This window comes from Scyliorhinus torazame, chromosome 8 (assembly GCF_047496885.1).
Source record: "Scyliorhinus torazame isolate Kashiwa2021f chromosome 8, sScyTor2.1, whole genome shotgun sequence".
Lineage (NCBI taxonomy): Eukaryota > Metazoa > Chordata > Chondrichthyes > Carcharhiniformes > Scyliorhinidae > Scyliorhinus > Scyliorhinus torazame.
The window spans coordinates 162,648,093-162,670,175 of NC_092714.1; the positions used below are offsets into that span (position 1 = coordinate 162,648,093).

At 49.1% G+C, this 22,083-nt stretch overlaps 1 protein-coding gene and 1 non-coding gene across 2 annotated transcripts in view; both read left to right on the forward strand.

Moving 5' to 3' along the window:
* Positions 1–22,083, forward strand: part of LOC140428891 (synaptonemal complex protein 2-like) — a 573,438-nt gene that overhangs the window by 116,940 nt on the left and 434,415 nt on the right. Inside the window, exon 4 of the mRNA XM_072515538.1 lies at positions 7,168–7,256. Coding sequence (XP_072371639.1) covers positions 7,168–7,256 — 89 coding nt within the window. The remainder of the gene's footprint in view (positions 1–7,167; positions 7,257–22,083) is intronic.
* Positions 12,973–13,046, forward strand: trnat-agu (transfer RNA threonine (anticodon AGU)). Its single transcript has one exon. It is a non-coding gene; the product is annotated as a tRNA-Thr (tRNA).

The following is a 22,083-nucleotide window of genomic DNA, read 5'->3' on the forward strand; positions in this document are numbered from 1 at the left end:
CAAGCATTGAGACTGGTCGGGACGGGAGCAGTCATCCAGGACTGGCAGCTCCAGGTGGTGGGGGAGCCTCAGAGGTTAGCTCCGCTCATGCCCCCGCCCCATGGAGCAGCATGAGGCCATCGGGCACCCCGAGGGGGGAGGAGGCAATGGGGTCCGGTGACACCCGCGGGGAAGGTGCCAGAACACCGCTGCGCTTTGGGCTACCCCGTCCTGTTCCTGCCGCATTCGATGAGCAGCATGCAGAACTGGGTGACACCACGCCACTTGGGACAGCTAAGCAGCTACCGGGCCCACCCAGACCTCGTCGCTCCAGCAGATAGCCGCCAAAGGGATCCAGGTCACAGGGTAGGAACTGCAGCAGGCCGCATCCATTCCTGATGTACCGCCTGGATATCCACCTAGATGCAGCTTCAGGGCCCAAAAGGCCAGAAAGGTAGACACTAGTTAAGCTGGTAGCGTTAGGGCTAGGGCACAAATGTGTGTATTTATAAATTCACTTGTTCACAATAAACTCATGTTCACAACGTTACAACCTGCCTCGACGCTCTGTCAGAAGATTGTGAGGGATGGGCTGGCCGCTGAGAAGGCCCTGGGGACAGGGTGCTGGGTGAGGGGGGGGGGAGGAATGAGCCAGGGCCCCGTGTTCAGCGTGCATTCACTGCTCCAGCGTCCCCACTCCGACTCCCTCCAACAACCCCATTGTCCCCACCTCCGCCACCCCATGTGATGAAATGACCAGCTCACATGCAGGGATCACCGAGGTGGATGGTGGAAAATGGCACCATGTTAAGGCGTCAGATGTTGTCAAACGGCGAGGAGCACCAGAGCAGATTCCAGATCGGGTCGTCATCATCCTTCACCCCATGGGCCAGACCTGCTGTTATTGCCAACCCAGCGCCCGCACCCTATAGTATGGCAGGTACAAACCACGGAGGGAGCTGCAAGGGTGGGAGGGTGGCACAGGGAGGCTGATCAGAGGACGGGGTGGGAGCACTATGGGGATGAGATGGGATGTTCGTGCCGCTGGCCAGGCCCTCTAGTCACAGAACCTGGAGATGATCAGAGCATGCTATCCATGCCGGTCCAGGCGCACATGTTGTGCGGCCTCTTGTGCCTGCCTGGGCCCAATGTCCTGCCCATCCCTACCCTTCCCCGTATGCTCCTCCTCGAGCATATTACCCCTCTGCTGCGCAATGTTGTAGTGGATGCAGCAGGCCACCACGATATTGGAAGCTCTCCAAGCGTTAACTAGAGGGCCCCTCCATTGCGGTCCAGGTACCTGAATCACATCTTCAGGATGCTGAAGCACTGCTTGATCATGCCCCTGGTCACGACATGGGCTCCGTTGTAGCGGGTGTCCGCGTCTGTCTGGCCTCCGGATAAGATTTTGTCTGCCACAACCACAGCGGAAAACCCCTGTCACCCAGGAACCAATCCCTCAGCCCGGGGTGTGCCTCAAAGAGGTCAGGAACCATCGAGTGTGACAGGATGAAGGCATCGTGCATACTACCCGGGTATCGGGCACAGATATGAATGATGCACATCTCATGGTCATACACCAGCTGCACGTTCATCGAGTGCAACCCTTTTCGGTTTGTGGAGGCCGGCTTGTCTTGGGCCAGTGATCATAGGACGACATGCATCAGTCGATCACGTCTTGGCCTTGGGCATCTTGGCGATGGCAGCGAACCCCGCTGCCCAGGCATCCTGGTGGGCTCGGTCCACATTGAATTTTATGTATTGTGCCGATCAAGCATTTGGGCCTCCGTGATAGTGCAGATGCACCTATGCACCAAAATCTGTGAGATTCTGGACAGGTCCCCACTCGATGCCTGGAAGGACCCAATGACGTAAATGTTCAGGCTGGCTGTCACGTTGATGGCAACCAGGATCGGGTGACCTCGCCCATACCCCCACAGTGCCAGATGTGCTATCATCTGGCAGATATGCCACGTTGTACCCCTGTTTAGCTGGAGTCTTCGATGGCATGCCTGGTCTGGCAGGTCCTCGAACGACAGGCGCTACTGGTTCACACAAGGCATGATGCAGCGTCTCCTTTCCAACTCCTCATCCTCCTTGGCCTCTTGGGCGTCCGGCTCTCCGTAATCACCTGCTGCCTCCGGTTCCTCTGGGGCATGCTCCGCTGTTGCATGCTTCTCCTCGAACAGCTCCATCTCGTACAGCCTCAATGTATCCCCAGGGATGCGGCGACTAGGATGAAGGCCACCATTCTTGGTTGAATTCCGAAGTTCATTACCTGCAGGGGGTGACTGTCTGACATGTTAATGTGCTGCATACCCCCTCCCCGCTGAAACAGGCCTACCGAGCTACACGGTGGCCCCGGTCTGCTCTGCAGACTCTGCCTCCACATGTCCTCCTATGTCTTCTGCTCTATGTCCCCGCTGACTCTGCCCCATCCCCACCTCTGGCCATTCTTACGGCCCGTGTGACTCAACCGTGGACCATGGTGGACGGTCAGTGGGGTGCTCAGCAAGGTGACTGCCTTGTAGGCCCCAGCAATGGCAGTCCATTCCTCGGCCCTGTTTGGGGGGGGGGGTGTCACCACGACCCACAGCCCATCACCTGTTCACCTCCCAATGCCTGTCAGAGGGCCCCCCCCCCCCGCCCCGGCAGGACCGGAAGTCCACAGTCGGGCCTTTTCATGTGTCACCTCCTCTCTTTCCCTCATAAGCCATAGAACATACAATGCAGAAGGAGGCCATTCGGCCCTTCGAGTCTGCATTGACCCACTTAAGACTCACTTCCACCCTATCCCCGTAACCCAATAACCCCCCCTAATCTTTTTGGACACTAGGGACAATTTAGCATGGCCAATCCACCTAACCTGCACGTCTTTGGACTGTGGGAGGAAACCGGAGCACCCGGTGGAAACCCACGCAGACACGGGCAGAAAGTGCAGACTCCTTACAGACAGTCACCCAGCGGGGAATTGAACCTGGAACCCTGGTGATGTGAAGCCACAGTGTTAGCCACTTATGCTACCGTGCTGACCATAGCCAGAAACCAGAAGTGGAACCCGTCGTCGATAAATCCCCCGGCGGAGGCGAAGCATAGAACATAGAACATTGTAGCGCAGTACAGGCCCTTCGGCCCTCGATGTTGCGCCGACCTGTGAAACCACTCTAAAGCCCATCTACACTATTCCCTTATTGTCCATATGTCTATCCAATGACCATTTGAATGCCCTTAGTGTTGGCAAGTCCACTACTGTTGCAGGCAGGGCATTCCACGCCCTTACTACTCTCTGAGTAAAGAACCTACCTCTGACATCTGTCTTATATCTATCTCCCCTCAATTTAAAGGTATGTCCCCTCGTGCTAAACATCACCATCCGAGGAAAAAGGCTCTCACTGTCCACCCTATCCAATCCTCTGATCATCACAGAGGCTCCGAAGAATAACGGATCAGGCCCGGACATGCGAACAGCATTTACTGTACGTGCAGAGTGGAACGCATTGACACCACTGTTGAGGCACAGGAGCCGGCCACGATTTTGGCCTCACGACCGATTCTCCGCCCAATCGCCTTTCCTGATTCTGGCATCGGCCAATGGAGAATCCCGCCCAATATGTCTGACACCACCATCGCCGTCACTGGATATGTTTTGTCCCACCGACAGGACAGACTCACCAAATGTGGAGCCACAGTGGTATACACTTGGGAGGATATTACCCTGGGACTTCTCAACGTTGACACTGGATCCCAATAAGTGACATGGCATCAGGTTAAACATCCGCAAGAAAACCTGCTGATTGCCAACCACCGTTCTCCCTCAACTGATCAATCCGTATTCTTCCATGACGGAAGTTCTGAGGGGCAATTGCACACAATGTTCTCTGAGTGGAGGACGTTTGTATCCATCATCAAGAGTGGTTCGGAGCACCGCTACTGATTGAGCTGGCTGAGTCCTAAAGGGCAGGTGGTGAGGGAACCAGTGAGAGGGAAAGATGTATTTGACCTTGGCAATTTACCTGTCGCAGATGTGTCTGCCTTTTATGTTATTGATAAGAATGATCACCGCGCAGCCCTTCTCACCGTTCTTTCATTGTTGCTGGGTACAAATCATGGAATTCCCTCCCGAACAGCACTGTTAGTGTACATACACCATATGGACTGCAGTGATTGAAGAAGGCAGCTCACCATCACATTCTCAAAGACAATTAGGGGTGGGCATTAAATGCTGGCCTAGTGGCGATGCCCACATACTGCCAATGAATAAATAAAATCTCAAAAGAGAGAGAAGATCAAATTTCCAGAGTTTAGGTTTGAAGGGCTATGGGAGGGTAATGGCATGGAGGGATTTGAGACCAGGATGAGAAATTTCAGTTCCAGGTGTTGCTGGATCCAATGTGGGTCATGATGGGAGAATGGGACTTCATGTGATTTGGGATATATGTGGAAAAGTTTTTGATAAGCTTAGGTTGATGGAGAGTGGAAGGTTTGAGGGCCTGTCTGGAGTCCGTTAGGGTACATAAGAACATAAGAACTAGGAGCAGGAGTAGGCCATCTGGCCCCTCGAGCCTGCTCCACCATTCAATGAGATCATGGCTGATCTTTTGTGGACTCAGCTCCACTTTCCGGCCCGAACACCGTAACCCTTAATCCCTTTATTCTTCAAAAAACTATCTATCTTTATCTTAAAAACATTTAATGAAGGAGCCTCTACTGCTTCACTGGGCAAGGAATTCCATAGATTCACAACCCTTTGGGTGAAGAAGTTCCTCCTAAACTCAGTCCTAAATCTACTTCCCCTTATTTTGAGGCTATGCCCCCTAGTTCTGCTTTTACCCGCCAGTGGAAACAACCTGCCCGCATCTATCCTATCTATTCCCTTCATAATCTTATATGTTTCTATAAGATCCCCCCTCATCCTTCTAAATTCCAACGAGTACAGTCCCAGTCTACTCAACCTCTCCTCGTAATCCAACCCCTTCAACTCTGGGATTAACCTAGTGAATCTCCTCTGCACACCCTCCAGTGCCAGTACGTCCTTTCTCAAGTAAGGAGACCAAAACTGAACACAATACTCCAGGTGTGGCCTCACTAACACCTTATACAATTGCAGCATAACCTCCCTAGTCTTAAACTCCATCCCTCTAGCAATGAAGGACAAAATTCCATTTGCCTTCTTAATCACCTGTTGCACCTGAAAACCAACTTTCTGTGACTCATGCACTAGCACACTCAGGTCTCTCTGCCCAGCAGCATGTTTTAATATTTTATCATTTAAATAATAATCCCTTTTGCTGTTATTCCTACCAAAATGGATAATCTCACATTTGTCAACATTGTATTCCATCTGCCAGACCCTAGCCCATTCACTTAGCCTATCCAAATCCCTCTGCAGACTTCCAGTATCCTCTGCACTTTTTGCTTTACCACTTATCTTAGTGTCGTCTGCAAACTTGGACACATTGCCCTTGGTCCCCAACTCCAAATCATCTATGTAAATTGTGAACAGTTGTGGGCCCAACACTGATCCCTGAGGGACACCACTAGCTACTGATTGCCAACCAGAGAAACACCCATTAATCCCCACTCTTTGCTTTCTATTAATTAACCAATCCTCGATCCATGCTACTACTTTCCCCTGAATGCCATGCATCTTTATCTTATGCAACAACCTTTTGTGTGGCACCTTGTCAAAGGCTTTCTGGAAATCCAGATATACCACATCCATTGGCTCCCCGTTATCTACCGCACTGTTAATGTCCTCAAAAACTCCACTAAATTAGTTAGGCACGATCTGCCCTTTATGAACCCATGCTGCGTCTGTCCAATGGGACAATTTCCATCCAGATGCCTCGCTATTTCATCCTTGATGACAGATTCCAGCATCTTCCCTACTACCGAAGTTAAGCTCACTGGCCTATAATTACCCACTTTCTGCCTACCTCCTTTTTTAAACAGTGGTGTCACGTTTGCTAATTTCCAATCCGCCGGGACCACCCCAGAGTCTAGTGAATTTTGGTAAATTATCACTAGTGCATTTGCAATTTCCCTAGCCATCTCTTTTAGCACTCTGGGATGCATTCCATCAGGGCCAGGAGACTTGTCTACCTTTAGCCCCATTAGCTTGCCCATCACTACCTCCTTGGTGATATCAATCCTCTCAAGGTCCTCACCTGTCATAGCCTCATTTCCATCAGTCACTGGCATGTTATTTGTGTCTTCCACTGTGAAGACCGACCCAAAAAACCTGTTCAGTTCCTCAGCCATTTCCTCATCTCCCATTATTAAATCTCCCTTCTCATCCTCTAAAGGACCAATATTTACCTTAGCCACTCTTTTTTGTTTTATGTATTTGTAGTCAGGCAATAACAGGAAGATTCCAGCAGCAGATGAGCTGAGGCCAGGGCAGCGACGGGTGTTGCTTCAGACGTTGAAATAGGTAGTTTTGCTGATTGAGATATTTTGAGGTTCAACACTTAGCTTAGAGTCTGCACCACACCAGGGATATGAATATTCTGTTTCCGCCTCTGACAGTGGCCAGGGAGAGATGGAATCATAGGGCTGGATTCTCCGATTTGCAGACTAAGTGCTGACGCTGGTGTGGGAACAGTTGGGTTTTAAGCCAGAGAAAACGGCGCAACAGCTGTACCAATCCTCCGTCCGGTGGGGGGCTAGCAGCCGTGCAGCGTAAAGCCCCTTTACCTGCGGATACGGCCGGAGAATTGCCGGGTCAATGGCTGCACAAATGCAGGCCGGCAGCCACGCCGTGCAACATTGCGCCGGCCGGGTGCGGACCCGGCCTGCCAAATAATTTCCCCCTTGCCACCCCCGGACCAGTCCCCCCAGCCCCTGCCGAAGCTCCCCCTGCCAGCAGAATGCCACCCCCCCTCCCTGATTGGCGGCGCTGGACACAGTCCGCAGCCGCTATGCGGGGTCCACAAACAAAGAAAACATAAGTGTTCCACGCGCTTTCGCCGTCGGCGACCGGAGAATCCTGCCCAAGATGTTTTTATATCCTAAGGAATATCTGGTCTTCTCTATGTATTGGAGGAAGTTTCCCCAAATCTATGTGAACAATCTCTTGAAAGATGAACAATTTGATAATACTTAAATTGTACCACATAGGATCATATACTTATCAAAAGAAAAATCCTACTTCACTTTTATTTCTATGAGTTTCTGTTCCAAAAACAGGCTATTAAGAAACTGAATATGATGCTTAATCAAATGTCACGCGAGGACAGGAAAAGGTTCCTATTATCAGCAGAAATGCAACTTCTAATGTGAGTAATTATACACAGCTTATGTTATCTAATCTGTAGATTTCATGTCAGCACAACCGAACATTCTTGAAATGCCAATGCCGTTTGTTTCCAATTTATTGCTTTCCTGTTGTACTTTGTACTTCTGTTGTAATGTCTGAAAATGAGAATGAAAACTGAACTGAGAATTCACAATTCCTTGTTCCGCATAATGAGATTGTACAATTTGCATTGTAGTTCAAATGAAAGTAAAAGGGAAAACACCACAGACAAAGACACTCTGAATGGGTAAGAGTTTCTTGTGGAATAAGAGCATAAGAAACAGAGGCAGGATCAGGCCATCTGGCCCTTGGCCCTGCTTCATCATTCAATAAAATCATGTATAATCTAATTGCGGTCTTAACTCCACTTTCCTGCCTGCTCTACACGCCCCCATAACCCTGGACTCTCTTGTCGAACAAAAATCTGTCTAATTAAGCCTTGAAAATATTCAATGACTCAGTCTCCAGTTTTATCCGTGTCAGAGAATTCTAAAGACTTCAGAGAAGAGTTCCTCCTCACCTACATCATTAAACAGCGGTTCTGAATTCTAAATGTCCTCTGCAAAGGGAATCAATGTCTCAGCATCTACCCTGCGAAACCCCCTCAGAATCAAAGATGCTTCAATAAGATCTCTGTCTTTCTTAAAAATTCCAATAAATATTGACCAAATCTGCTCAACTTTTCCTCATATGACAACCCCTTTATCCCAGGAATCAACCTACACAACCTTCTCTGAACTGCACTGAATGCAATTATGTCTCTCCTTAAGTAAGGAGACTAAAACTGTATGAAGTACTCTGGGTGTGGTCTCATCAATGCCCTGTACAATTGTAGCAAGATTTTATACTCCATTCAACTTGCAATAAAAGCCATTTAATTTGCCCTCCTTAACTTGTTATATCTGCATGTTAATTTTTTAAAAAATGATTCACGTAGGACACTCATCCCTCTACCAAAGCATTCTGCAGTCTCTCCATTTAAATAATATTCTGTTTTTTCTATTCTCTGCACCTAAGTGGACATCTTTCATGTGCAAAACCTTTGCCCATTCTCTTAAACAACCCTTTGTCGACTCTTTGTACCCTCCTCGTCAACTTGCTTTTCTAACCAATCTTTGTATTGTCAGCAAGTCTGCCTATAGTCCTTTCATCCAAGCAACTAATATGGCTTGTAAGTAATTGAAACCCTAGCACTGATTTCTTTGACATTCTATGAACTATAGTTTGCCAATCTGAAAATGAACCCATTTCTTCCAACTCTGTTTTTTCTTTCTGTGCCAAACCTCAATCCATGCGAGTGTATATCATTTCCAACATCATGAACTCTTATCTTGTGCAGTAACCTTTTTATGTGGCAAATTATCAAATTACTTCTTAAAATCTAAATACGCAGCATCTACTTGTTCTCTCCTTTATCTCTGCTCTTTTGTTCCTTTTGTGTCCTTGAATAACCATAATAAAGGAGTCAAAATGATTCCATTTCATAAAACCATGTTGATTCTGCTTGATTCAATTATGATTTTCTAAGTGTCTTGCCACTATGGTAGTGATATCCTTATGCTGCCTGTGCGTAACACAAATCAGATATACAAATATACAAAATAGGAGCAGAAGTATGCCATTTGGCCCTTTAGGTTTGTTCCACCATTCAATAAGATCATGACGGATTTGTTTGTGCTTCGAATTCCACGTTTCATCTGGCCCCTTGTTAGGGCAGGGGGATTCTTGTTAGGCAAGGGAATCAATCTACCTCCGCCTTAAAAATATCCACCGCCATCTAAGGCAGAGAGTTACAAAGTTGCACAGCCTTCTCAAAGAAAAAGAATGCCCCATAATTCTGGACTCACCTATAAGAGGAAACATCCTTTCTAAGTTCACCTTGTCGAGAGCATTCCGGATCATATGTACTTCAATTAAGTCACCCCACATCTTCAGAATTCCAGTGGAAACAAGCCCAGTTTGTCTAACCTTTCCTCATAACGCTGCTGCCTCACAACGCATTTCTGGCCTTGGGTGACTGCCTGTTTGCATGTTCTCCCATGTTCTCCCTTTGTCTGTGCGGGTGTTCTGGTGTTCAGGTGTTCTGGTTTCCTCCCACAGTCCAAAGATGTGCAGCTTAGGTGGATTGGCCAAGTGAATTGCCTTAGTGTCCAGGTATGCAAATTCGGTAGCACGGTAGCACAAGTGGCTAGCAGTGTGGCTTCACAGTGCCAGGGTCCCAGGTTCAATTCCCCGCTGGGTCACTGTCTGTGCGGAGTCTGCACGTTCTCCCCGTGTTTGCGTGGGTTTCCTCCGGGTGCTCCAGTTTCCTCCCACAATCCAAAGACGTGCAGGTTATGTGGATTGGCCAAGCTAAATTGCCCTTCGTGTCCAAAAAGGTTAAATGGGGTTATTGGGTTACGGGGATAGGGTGGAAGTGAGGGCTTAAATGGTCGGTGCAGACTCAATGGGCCGAATGGCCTCCTTCTGCACTGTGTGTTCTATAAGAGTCTATAAGGTTGAGGGGTTATGGGAATAGGGAGGGATGGTCGGAGGAGTGGACCTAGGAAGAGTGCTCTTTTGTAGGGTTGGTGTAGCCTCCTTCTGCAATATAGAGTTTCTATGATTTTATGAAGACAACCCGTTCATTCAGGTGTCAACCTGACCCACCTCCAATGCATTTACATCCTAATTTAAATTAGGAGACCAAAACTGCGCACAGTATTCGCAGTGTAGTCTCACCAATGCCCTGTGTAAATGACACATGACATCCTTACATTTATGTAAAATTTCTCTCATAATAAAGGATAGCATTCCATAAGCCTTATCGATTACTTGTTTATCTGCACACTAACATTTTCTGACTCATGCACTGGAACAGTAATTTTCAAACATTTATTCTGGGGTCCAGTTTTACCAACCGGCCGACCTTCGCAACCCATAAGACCATGAGACGTAGGAGCAGAATTAGGACACTCGGCCCATCGAGTCTGGTCGACCTTTGCGACACACCATTTTCGCATACAATCTCATTTGCTTTGTCATTCAATGTTACATTTCTGCCAAGGACTTAAGCTGATGACTTAAGTTCTCGCTGCATCCTTTGAAAAAGGAGGATATGTGGCGTTTTATGGCAGAAAAATCAGCGCAACACCTGTACCGATTCAGCTACTTTAAATGGGCTAGCACTGTCACCACATGGAACGCAATCAATTCCAGGAAAAACAGTGCCAGATTTGTCAGGTCCGTGATTGGCACTCATGAGATTCACACGCCGCAGGCGCACTTAAAAGGTCGTTCACTGTGCCTGGAAGCAGGTGGCAGAGGTGGTCAGCGCCATGGGCAATGTCGCCGGACTGGCATGCAGTGCGGCAAGAAACACCACAGCCTCCTCAGGGCGGCCAGGGTGAGTAGGCTGCAACCCCCACCCTGTCCCACATGCCAGCGTCCGTGCCATCCGCCATGGCCGCTCTGATGCCACCACCTACCCAACCCCTGGGCTGCATGCGTCGGACCGTCTTTAACGGTGTTGTATGTATTTCTGATAACTGTCTGTGCCCCTTTAAACCAGATGGTGCTGTACACAGGATGCTCAGATCGGTGCGTTCCCAATTGAGGGGCAATTTAGCGTGACCAATCCACCTAACCTGTCCATCTTTGGGTTGTGGGGGTGAAACCCATGCAGACACGGGAAGAATGTGAAAACTCCGGGGCCGGGATCAAACCCGGGTCCTCATTGCCGTAGGCAGCAGTGCTAACCACTGCACCATTGTGCCGCCCCCAGTCTGCCTGTGCAAAGTCAGGTTTTGTTTCCTTTGTCTGAACTCTACACCATAACCCTGGCCGTTGATTAAGGAATATTCTCAGTTTAAACTTCAATTTTGAGCTCAACTCAGCCCTGACACACAGAGTTCCACGTTTACTGACTTTTGAGAAAATGACTTGCTCTTTCACATTCAAGATTTCTTTTCCAGTTCTGATAGCTGTCTGTATTTGGCGTGAATGCCTCTTAAAATCATCTTGCGGTGAGAGAGAGCCTTCAGGGTCCTTACTAGCTGGTTGCTTCACAGAACTGAATAAAAGATTAAATTCTCCAGAAGACCCACCTTTCCTGAAAGTTTCTGACTGGCTTCACCAACCACAGGCTATGATAGGAGAAGGTTGAAAATTACCGATTGGCTGCTTGCCAAGTATATCAAACAACATCACCGGTTCTGCCACAGATGCCACAGTGCATGATTCGCAAAAAGTTGGTTTTCAGGTGCAACAGGTGATTAAGAAGGCGAATGGAATTTTGTCCTTCATTGCTAGAGGGATGGAGTTTAAGACTAGGGAGGTTATGCTGCAATTGTATAAGGTGTTAGTGGGGCCACACCTGGAGTATTGTGTTCAGTTTTGGTCTCCTTACCTGAGAAAGGACGTACTGGCGATGGAGGGTGTGCAGAGGAGATTCACTAGGTTAATCCCAGAGCTGAAGGGGTTGGATTACGAGGAGAGGTTGAGTAGACTGGGACAGTACTCGTTGGAATTTAGAAGAATGAGGGGGGACCTTATAGAAACATATAAAATTATGAAGGAAATAGATAGGATAGATGCGGGCAGGTTGTTTCCACTGGCGGGTGAAAGCAGAACTAGGGGGCATAGCCTCAAAATAAGGGGAAGTAGATTTAGGACTGAGTTTAGGAGGAACCTCTTCACCCAAAGGGTTGTGAATCTATGAAATTTCTTGCCCAGTGAAGCAGTTGAGGCTCCTTCATTAAATGTTTTTAAGATAAAGATAGATAATTTTTTGAAGAATAGAGGGATTAAGGGTTATGGTGTTCAGGCCGGAAAGTGGAGCTGAGTCCACAAAAGATCAGCCATGATCTCATTGAATGGCGGAGCAGGCTCGAGGGGCCAGATGGCCTACTCCTGCTCCCAGTTCTTATGTTCTTAGATCCTAAAGGCGATGAATTGGCCTGGTCCAGGAGGATAGGGAAATTCTTGCTCTGCTTAAAATCTGTAGTTTAACAGAAATCCCAAATGGTGCTGCAAGGTGGTAGCAGCTAACCAGAAGTCTGTAGATCAACGCAGGCAGCAGGACGAGATACAGAGGGGGACACAGGGCAGGCAAAAGGTTTTTACAGCGATATCCTAACACCTACAACAGTGCAGAACCAATGCCCACACCACTCACCTCAATTGACAGCTTGGCATATTTAGATTTTGCCAACAGTGGTGCGGTGGCCAGATTGTCAAAAGCGTCCTGACACGTTATTGTCCACTAAAATATCCTGTGCTTTTTCAGATGTTCTGTCAATGGAGCACAAAACTGCTCACATTTGGCATGAATTTCCAGTAGAAACCACTCCATGCCCATAAATCTCTGCTTCTCTCATGGATGGTATTGTAAACTCCCCAATAGCTTTTGTTTTCACATTCCGTGAGGCCATCTGACCGTGTCCAACTGTGTGGCCCAAGAATGTGGCTTTAGCTTTCGCAAATTCACTTTCAGCCACGTTTACCACCTATCCAACCTCCTATAGTTGCTCGAACAATTACATGTTTCAAATATTATTGTTTGACTGAACACCACCAAATTGTCAATGTACGCTGCACAATTGTTTAGTCCAGAAATGACCTTGTTCATTAATCTTTGGAATGTTGCTGGCGCATTCTTCATTCTAAACATCATGAGTGGGAGTCTCTGTCGGCGAAATCGGGAAAGGCTGAATGTTGGCGCTGTGGCTTAGTTGGTTAAAGCGCCTGTATAGTAAACAGGAGATCCTGATTTTGAATCTCAGCAGTGCCTTTATCAATTTGTGGGCGTCACGGTCGCACAGTTGCTTCACAGCTCCAGGGTCCCAGCTTCAATTTCCGGCTTGGATCACTATCTGTGTGGAGTCTGCCCGCTCTCCCTGTGTCAGCGTGGGTTTCTTCCGGGTGCTCCGGTTTCCTCCCAGAAGTCCCGAAAGACGTGCTGTCAAGTATTTTGGACATTCTGAATTCTCCCTTTGTGTACCCAAACAGGCACCGGAATGTGCTGACACGGGGGGTTTTCACAGTAACTTCATTGCAGTGTTAATGTTAGCCTACTTGTGACAATAAAGATTATTATAAAGCATTGGTTGTGAAGCCAAAATTGTGGCCGGCGCCTGCCAGAATGCCATGCTCCGGTGCCTCAACAGCAACGTCAATGCGTTCTACTCATGTACAGTAAATGTCATTCGCATATCATCAGCGGGACTGACCCGGTATTCTTCGGGGCCTCTGAAATGCTCCACCTCTGCTGGGTGGAATTACCGATGGTGTGTTTCACTTGGGTTTCAAAAATCGGAAACATGCACTGTGCCCGAAGAGGGCGGTAGGACATGCAGAGGCGCGCCCGTGGGCTGCAGAGGGGAACGTCTGCCTGTCTGGGCAGGGCAGTGGGGGGAAATCAGGGGATGGGCCATGGGGTTGGGGTGGACCCCCAAGGGACCGGGGTGTGCAGGCTCGGAACACCATTAATGTGGCCTGCGAGGATGCCATCTTGCTGCACTCACCACTGACTGCCCACCGTGGCCTGTGGTTGTGCAGAGTGACACCGGCTGTATGGGTGCATATACCACACCACTGCTGCATTCCACTCATCCCTCCACCCACCAACACCCCGATCTCCCCCCTCCTCCCAATTGGTCACCACCCGCTGGCGGGGCAGCAGGTGCTACAGGTAGCCCCTGTGAGAGGGCACTGAGGAATGTACCGTTGGCATGGGTAGAACCAGCCACCGGTACCCCTGGCAGCAGGGACGTGCGCCAGGGTCAGAGGCCTCCATGATGAAGGTCACCAATGGGGCAAGGGATGTGGAGGGAAGAGTGGAAGGGGATGGGCAGGAACCTGGTTGGGTATGGGGTACACACCATGGTAACATGTCTGACTTTCACCCCCCTCCAAGCAGTGGACTTCGGAATTCAACCACAAATGGTGGCCTTCATCCTACTTGCCGCAGCCCTGGGGGATGCACTGAGGCTGTATGAGCCAGAGTGGAGGCCCATGCAGCAATGGAACATACCCCAGAGGCACAGGAGCAAGCCGGTGAGGATGAAGAGCCGGCCCCATCAACAGGCCGAGGAAGAGATGGGATGGAGGCACCGTATGAGGGTTTGGATGTCCTGGCAGTGCCCATCATTCGAGGATCTGCCAGACCGGGCTCGCTATCGGAGACTCCGGCTGTGCAGGGGGACAGTGCGACATATCTGTCAGATCATGGTGCACCTGGCACCATGGGGGTATGGGGGAGGACACCTATTCCCAGTGGCCATCAAGGAGACAGTTGCCCTGAATGTTTTCACCACAGGTTACATCGATCTGTTGTTAAGGAAAAGATCTTGAAGTGGGCAAGGCAGACGAGGAGATGTACCTGGGAGGGTAATGAGCTCCGGTTATATCAGAACCTGGATGTGGGACTGGCCAAGAGGAGTGCGGGTTCCAACTGCCCATCTTTAAGAAGGCGGTGAAGTTCGGGATGTTGTACCCGGCCCGCCTCTGGGTGACCCACAATGGTTGTGAGTATTACTTTGTAACACTGGAGGAGGTAATGGAGTTTGCTAGAGACAATGGACTGGTAGGAGAAGGAGAACATTGAACTTTGGAGTAAGTGTTTGGGGATGGTGGTTCTCTCTGCCCCCCCTTGTTGGGAAGTTTTTTATCTACAGTTAGAACATAGAACATAGAACGATACAGCGCAGTACAGGCCCTTCGGGCCACGATGTTGCACCGAAACAAAAGCCATCTAACCTACACTATGCCATTATCATCCATATGTTTATCCAATAAACTTTTAAATGCCCTCAATGTTGGCGAGTTCACTACTGTAGCAGGTAGGGCATTCCACGGCCTCACTACTCTTTGCGTAAAGAACCTACCTCTGACCTCTGTCCTATATCTATTACCCCTCAGTTTAAAGTTATGTCCCCTCGTGCCAGCCATTTTCATCCGCGGGAGAAGGCTCTCATTGTCCACCCTATCCAACCCCCTGATCATTTTGTATGCCTCTATTAAGTCTCCTCTTAACCTTCTTCTCTCCAACGAAAACAACCTCAAGTCCATCAGCCTTTCCTCATAAGATTTTCCCTCCATACCAGGCAACATCCTGGTAAATCTCCTCTGCACCCGCTCCAAAGCTTCCACGTCCTTCCTATAATGCGGTGACCAGAACTGTACGCAATACTCCAAATGCGGCCGTACCAGAGTTCTGTACAGCTGCAACATGACCTCCTGACTCCAGAACTCAATCCCTCTACCAATAAAGGCCAACACTCCATAGGCCTTCTTCAAAACCCTATCAACCTGGGTGGCAACTTTCAGGGATCTATGTACATGGACACCTAGATCCCTCTGCTCATCCACACTTCCAAGAACTTTACCATTAGCCAAATATTCCGCATTCCTGTTATTCCTTCCAAAGTGAATCACCTCACACTTCTCTACATTAAGCTTCATTTGCCACCTCTCAGCCCAGCTCAGCAGCTTATCTATATCCCTCTGTAACCTGCTACATCCTTCCACACTGTCGACAACACCACCGACTTTAGTATCGTCTGCAAATTTACTCACCCACCCTTCTGCGCCTTCCTCTAGGTCATTGATAAAAATGACAAACAGCAACGGCCCCAGAACAGATCCTTGTGGTACTCCACTTGTAACTGAACTCCATTCTGAACATTTCCCATCAACCACCACCCTCTGTCTTCTTTCAGCTAGCCAATTTCTGATCCACATCTCGAAATCACCCTCAATCCCCAGCCTCCGTATTTTCTGCAATAGCCTACCGTGGGGAACCTTATCAAACGCTTTGCTGAAATCCATATACACCACATCAACTGCTCTACCCTCGTCTACCTGTTCAGTCACCTTCTCAAAGAACTCGATAAGGTTTGTGAGGCATGACCTACCCTTCACAAAGCCATGCTGTCTATTCCTGATCATATTATTCCTATCTAGATGATCATAAATCTTGTCTCTCATAATCCCCTCCAAGACTTTACCCACTACAGACGTGAGGCCCACCGGTCTATAGTTGCTGGGGTTGTCTCTGCTCCCCTTTTTGAACAAAGGGACCACATTTGCTCTCCTCCAGTCCTCTGGCACTATTCCTGTAGCCAATGATGACATAAAAATCAAAGCCAAAGGTCCAGCAATCTCTTCCCTGGCCTCCCAGAGAATCCTAGGATAAATCCCATCAGGACCCGGGGACTTATCTATTTTCAGCCTGTCCAGAATTGCCAACACCTCTTCCCTACGTACCTCAATGCCATCTATTCTATTAGCCTGGCTCTCAGCATTCTCCTCCACAACATTATCTTTTTCCTGAGTGAATACTGACGAAAAATATTCATTTAGTATCTCGCCTATCTCTTCAGCCTCCACACACAACTTCCCATCCCTGTCCTTGACTGGTCCTACTCTTTCCCTAGTCATTCGCTTATTCCTGACATACCTATAGAAAGCTTTTGGGTTTTCCTTGATCCTACCTGCCAAATACTTCTCATGTCCCCTCCTTGCTCGTCTTAGCTCTCTCTTTAGATCCTTCCTCACTACCTTGTAACTATCCATCGCCCCAACTGAAACTTCACACCTCATCTTCACATAGGCCTCCTTCTTCCTCTTAACAAGAGATTCCACTTCTTTGGTAAACCACGGTTCCCTCGCTCTACGCCTTCCTCCCTGCCTGACCGGTACATACTTATCAAGAACATGCAGCAGCTGATCCTTGAACAAGCTCCACTTATCCAGTGTTCCCAACACTTGCAGCCTACTTCTCCACCTTATCCCCCCCAAGTCACGTCTAATGGCATCATAATTGCCCTTCCCCCAGCTATAACTCTTGCCCTGCGATGTATACTTATCCCTTTCCATCATTAACGTAAACGTCACCAAATTGTGGTCACTGTCCCCAAAGTGCTCTCCTACCTCCAAATCCAACACCTGGCCTGGTTCATTACCCAAAACCAAATCCAACGTGACCTCGCCTCTTGTTGGCCTGACAACATATTGGGCAAAATTCTCCCCCAACGGCGCGATGTCCGCCGACTGGCGCCAAACACGGCGTCAATCAGAGGGGCATCGCGCCGGTCCAAAGGTGCGGAATGCTCCGCATCTTTGGCGGCCTAGCCCCAACATTGAGGGGCTAGGCCGACGCCGGAGGGATTTCCGCCCCGCCAGCTGGCGGAAATGGCGTTTGTTGCCCCGCCAGCTGGCGCGGAAATGCGGCGCATGCGCGGGAGCGTCAGCGGCCGCTGACAGTTTCCCGGCGCATGCGTGGGAGCGTCAGCGGCCGCTGTCAGTTTCCCGCGCATGCGCAGTGGGGAGAGTCTCTTCCGCCTCCGCCATGGAGGAGGCCGTAGCGGAGGCGGAAGGGAAAGAGTGCCCCCACGGCACAGGCCCGCCCGCGGATCGGTAGGCCCCGATCGCGGGCCAGCCATCGTGGGGGCACCCCCCGGGGTCAGATTGCCCCGTGCCCCCCCCCAGGACCCCGGAGCCCGCCCACGCCACCTGGTCCCGCCGGTAAATACCAGGTTTGATTTACGCCGGCGGGACAGGCAATTTCTGGGCGGGACTTCGGCCCATCCGGGCCGGAGAATCCAGCGGGGGGTCCCGCCAACCGGCGCGGCCCGATTCCCGCCCCCGCCCAACCTCCGGCACCGGAGACTTCGGCGGGGGTGGGATTCACGGCGGCCAACGGCCATTCTCCGTCCCGGCGGGGGGTCGGAGAATGACGCCATGGTGTCAGGAAACCCTCCTGCACACACTGTACAAAAAACGACCCATCTAATGTACTCGAACTATATCTTTTCCAGTCAAGATTTGGAAAGTTAAAGTCTCCCATGATAACTACCCTGTTACTTTCGCTCTTATCCAGGATCATCCTCGCCATCCTTTCCTCTACATCCCTAGAACTATTTGGAGGCCTATAGAAGACTCCCAACAGTGTGACCTCTCCTTTCATGTTTCTAACCTCAGCCCATACTACCTCGGAAGATGAGTCCCCATCTAGCATCCTCTCCGCCACCGTAATACTGCTCTTGACCAGCAGCGCCACACCTCTTCCTCTTTTGCCTCCTTCTCTGAGCTTACTAAAACACCTAAACCCCGGAACCTGCAACATCCATTCCTGTCCCGGCTCTATCCATGTCTCCGAAATGGCCACGACATCGAAGTCCCAGGTACCAACCCATGCTGCCAGTTCCCCTACCTTATTTCGTATACTCCTGGCATTGAAGTAGACACACTTCAAACCACCTACCTGAACACTGGCCCCCTCCTGCGACATAGAACATAGAACATAGAACATAGAAAATACAGCACAGAACAGGCCCTTCGGCCCACGATGTTGTGCCGAACCTTTGTCCTAGATTAATCATAGATTATCATTGAATTTACAGTGCAGAAGGAGGCCACTCGGCCCTTTGAGTCCACACCGGCTCTTGGAAAGAGCACCCTACCCAAACTCAACACCTTCACCCAACACCAAGGTCAATTTGGACATTAAGGGCAATTTATCATTGGCCAATTCACCTAACCTGCACATCTTTGGATTGTGGGAGGAAACCGGAGCACCCGGAGGAAACCCACGCAGACACGGGGAGGACGTGCAGACTCCGCACAGTCAGTGACCCAAGCCGGAATCGAACCTGGGACCCTGGAGCTGTGAAGCAATTGTGCTATCCACAATGCTACCGTGCTGCCCTTGAGAACAAATAAATCTACACTATATCATTTTACCGTAATCCATGTACCTATCCAATAGCTGCTTGAAGGTCCCTAATGTTTCCGACTCAACTACTTCCACAGGAAGTGCATTCCATGCCCCCACTACTCTCTGGGTAAAGAACCTACCTCTGATATCCCTCCTATATCTTCCACCTTTCACCTTAAACTTATGTCCCCTTGTAATGGTTTGTTCCACCCGGGGAAAAAGTCTCTGACTGTCTACTCTATCTATTCCCCTGATCATCTTATAAACCTCTATCAAGTCGCCCCTCATCCTTCTCCGTTCTAATGAGAAAAGGCCTAGCACCCTCAACCTTTCCTCGTAAGACCTACTCTCCATTCCAGGCAACATCCTGGTAAATCTTCTTTGCACCTTTTCCAAAGCTTCCACATCCTTCCTAAAATGAGGCGACCAGAACTGTACACAGTACTCCAAATGTGGCCTTACCAAAGTTTTGTACAGCTGCATCATCACCTCACGGCTCTTAAATTCAATCCCTCTGTTAATGAACGCGAGCACACCATAGGCCTTCTTCACAGCTCTATCCACTTGAGTGGCAACTTTCAAAGATGTATGAACATAGACCCCAAGATCTCTCTGCTCCTCCACATTGCCAAGAACTCTACCGTTAACCCTGTATTCCGCATTCATATTTGTCCTTCCAAAATGGACAACCTCACACTTTTCAGGGTTAAACTCCATCTGCCACTTCTCAGCCCAGCTCTGCATCCTATCTATGTCTCTTTGCAGCCGACAACAGCCCTCCTTACTATCCACAACTCCACCAATCTTCGTATCATCTGCAAATTTACTGACCCACCCTTCAACTCCCTCATCCAAGTCATTAATGAAAATCACAAACAGCAGAGGACCCAGCGGTACGCCACTGGTAACTGGGATCCAGGCTGAATATTTGCCATCCACCACCACTCTCTGACTTCTATCGGTTAGCCAGTTCGTTATCCAACTGGCCAAATTTCCCACTATCCCATGCCTCCTTACTTTCTGCATAAGCCTACCATGGGGAACTTTATCAAATGCCTTACTAAAATCCATGTACACTACATCCACTGCTTTACCTTCATCCACATGCTTGGTCACCTCCTCAAAGAATTCAATAAGATTTGTAAGGCAAGACCTACCCCTCACAAATCCGTGCTGACTATCCCTAATCAAGCAGTGTCTTTCCAGATGCTCAGAAATCCTATCCTTCAGTACCCTTTCCATTACTTTGCCTACCACCGAAGTAAGACTAACTGGCCTGTAATTCCCAGGGTTATCCCTAGTCCCTTTTTTGAACAGGGGCACGACATTCGCCACTCTCCAATCCCCTGGTACCACCCCTGTTGACAGTGAGGACGAAAAGATCATTGCCAACGGCTCTGCAATTTCATCTCTTGCTTCCCATAGAATCCTTGGATATATCCCGTCAGGCCCGGGGGACTTGTCTATCCTCAAGTTTTTCAAAATGCCCAACACATCTTCCTTCCTAACAAGTATTTCCTCGAGCTTACCAATCTGTTTCACACTGTCCTCTCCAACAATATCGCCCCTCTCATTTGTAAATACAGAAGAAAAGTACTCGTTCAAGACCTCTCCTATCTCTTCAGACTCAATACACAATCTCCCGCTACTGTCCTTGATCGGACCTACCCTCGCTCTAGTCATTCTCATATTTCTCACATATGTGTAAAAGGCCTTGGGGTTTTCCTTGATCCTACCCACCAAAGATTGTTCATGCCCTCTCTTAGCTCTCCTAATCCCTTTCTTCAGTTCCCTCCTGGCTATCTTGTATCCCTCCAATGCCCTGTCTGAACCTTGTTTCCTCAGCCTTACATAAGTCACCTTTTTCCTCTTAACAAGACATTCAACCTCTCTTGTCAACCATGGTTCCCTCACTCGACCATCTCTTCCCTGCCTGACAGGGACATACATATCAAGGACACGTAGCACCTGTTCCTTGAACAAGTTCCACATTTCATTTGTGTCCTTCCCTGCCAGCCTATGTTCCCAACTTATGCACTTCAATTCTTGTCTGACAACATCGTATTTACCCTTCCCCCAATTGTAAACCTTGCCCTGTTGCACGTACCTATCCCTCTCCATTACTAAAGTGAAAGTCACAGAATTGTGGTCACTATCTCCAAAATGCTCCCCCACTAACAAATCTATCACTTGCCCTGGCTCATTACCCAGTACTAAATCCAATATTGCCCCTCCTCTGGTCGGACAATCTACATACTGCGTTAGAAAAGCTTCCTGGACACACTGCACAAACACCACCCCATCCAAACTATTTGATCTAAAGAGTTTCCACTCAATATTTGGGAAGTTAAAGTCGCCCATGACTACTACCCTATGACTTCTGCACCTTTCCAAAATCTGTTTCCCAATCTGTTCCTCCACATCTCTGCTACTATTGGGGGGCCTATAGAAAACTCCTAACAAGGTGACTGCTCCTTTCCTATTTCTGACTTCAACCCATACTACCTCAGTAGGCTGATACTCCTCGAACTGCCTTTCTGCAGCTGTTATACTATCTCTAATTAATAATGCCACCCCCCACCTCTTTTACCACCCTCCCTAATCTTATTGAAACATCTATAACCAGGGACCTCCAACAACCATTTCTGCCCCTCTTCTATCCAAGTTTCCGTGATGGCCACCACATCGTAGTCCCAAGTACCGATCCATGCCTTAAGTTCACCCACCTTATTCCTGATGCTTCTTGCGTTGAAGTATACACACTTCAACCCCTCTCCGTGCCTGCAAGTACTCTCCTTTGTCAGTGTTCCCTTCCCCACTGCCTCATTTGAGACAGGCAAATGAGACCATCCTGTCTGTAGAGGTCCCACCTTCCCCAGAAAGAGCCCCAGTTATCCAGAAACCTGAATCCCTCCCGCCTGCTCCATCCCTGTAGCCACGTGTTTAATTGCTCTCTCTCCCTATTCCTCATCTCACTATCACGTGGCACGGGCAACAACCCAGTGATAACAACTCTGTTTGTTCTAGTTCTGAGCTTCTATCCTAGCTCCCTGAAAGCCTGCCTGACATCCTTGTCCCCTTTCCTACCTATGTCGTAAGTGCCAATGTG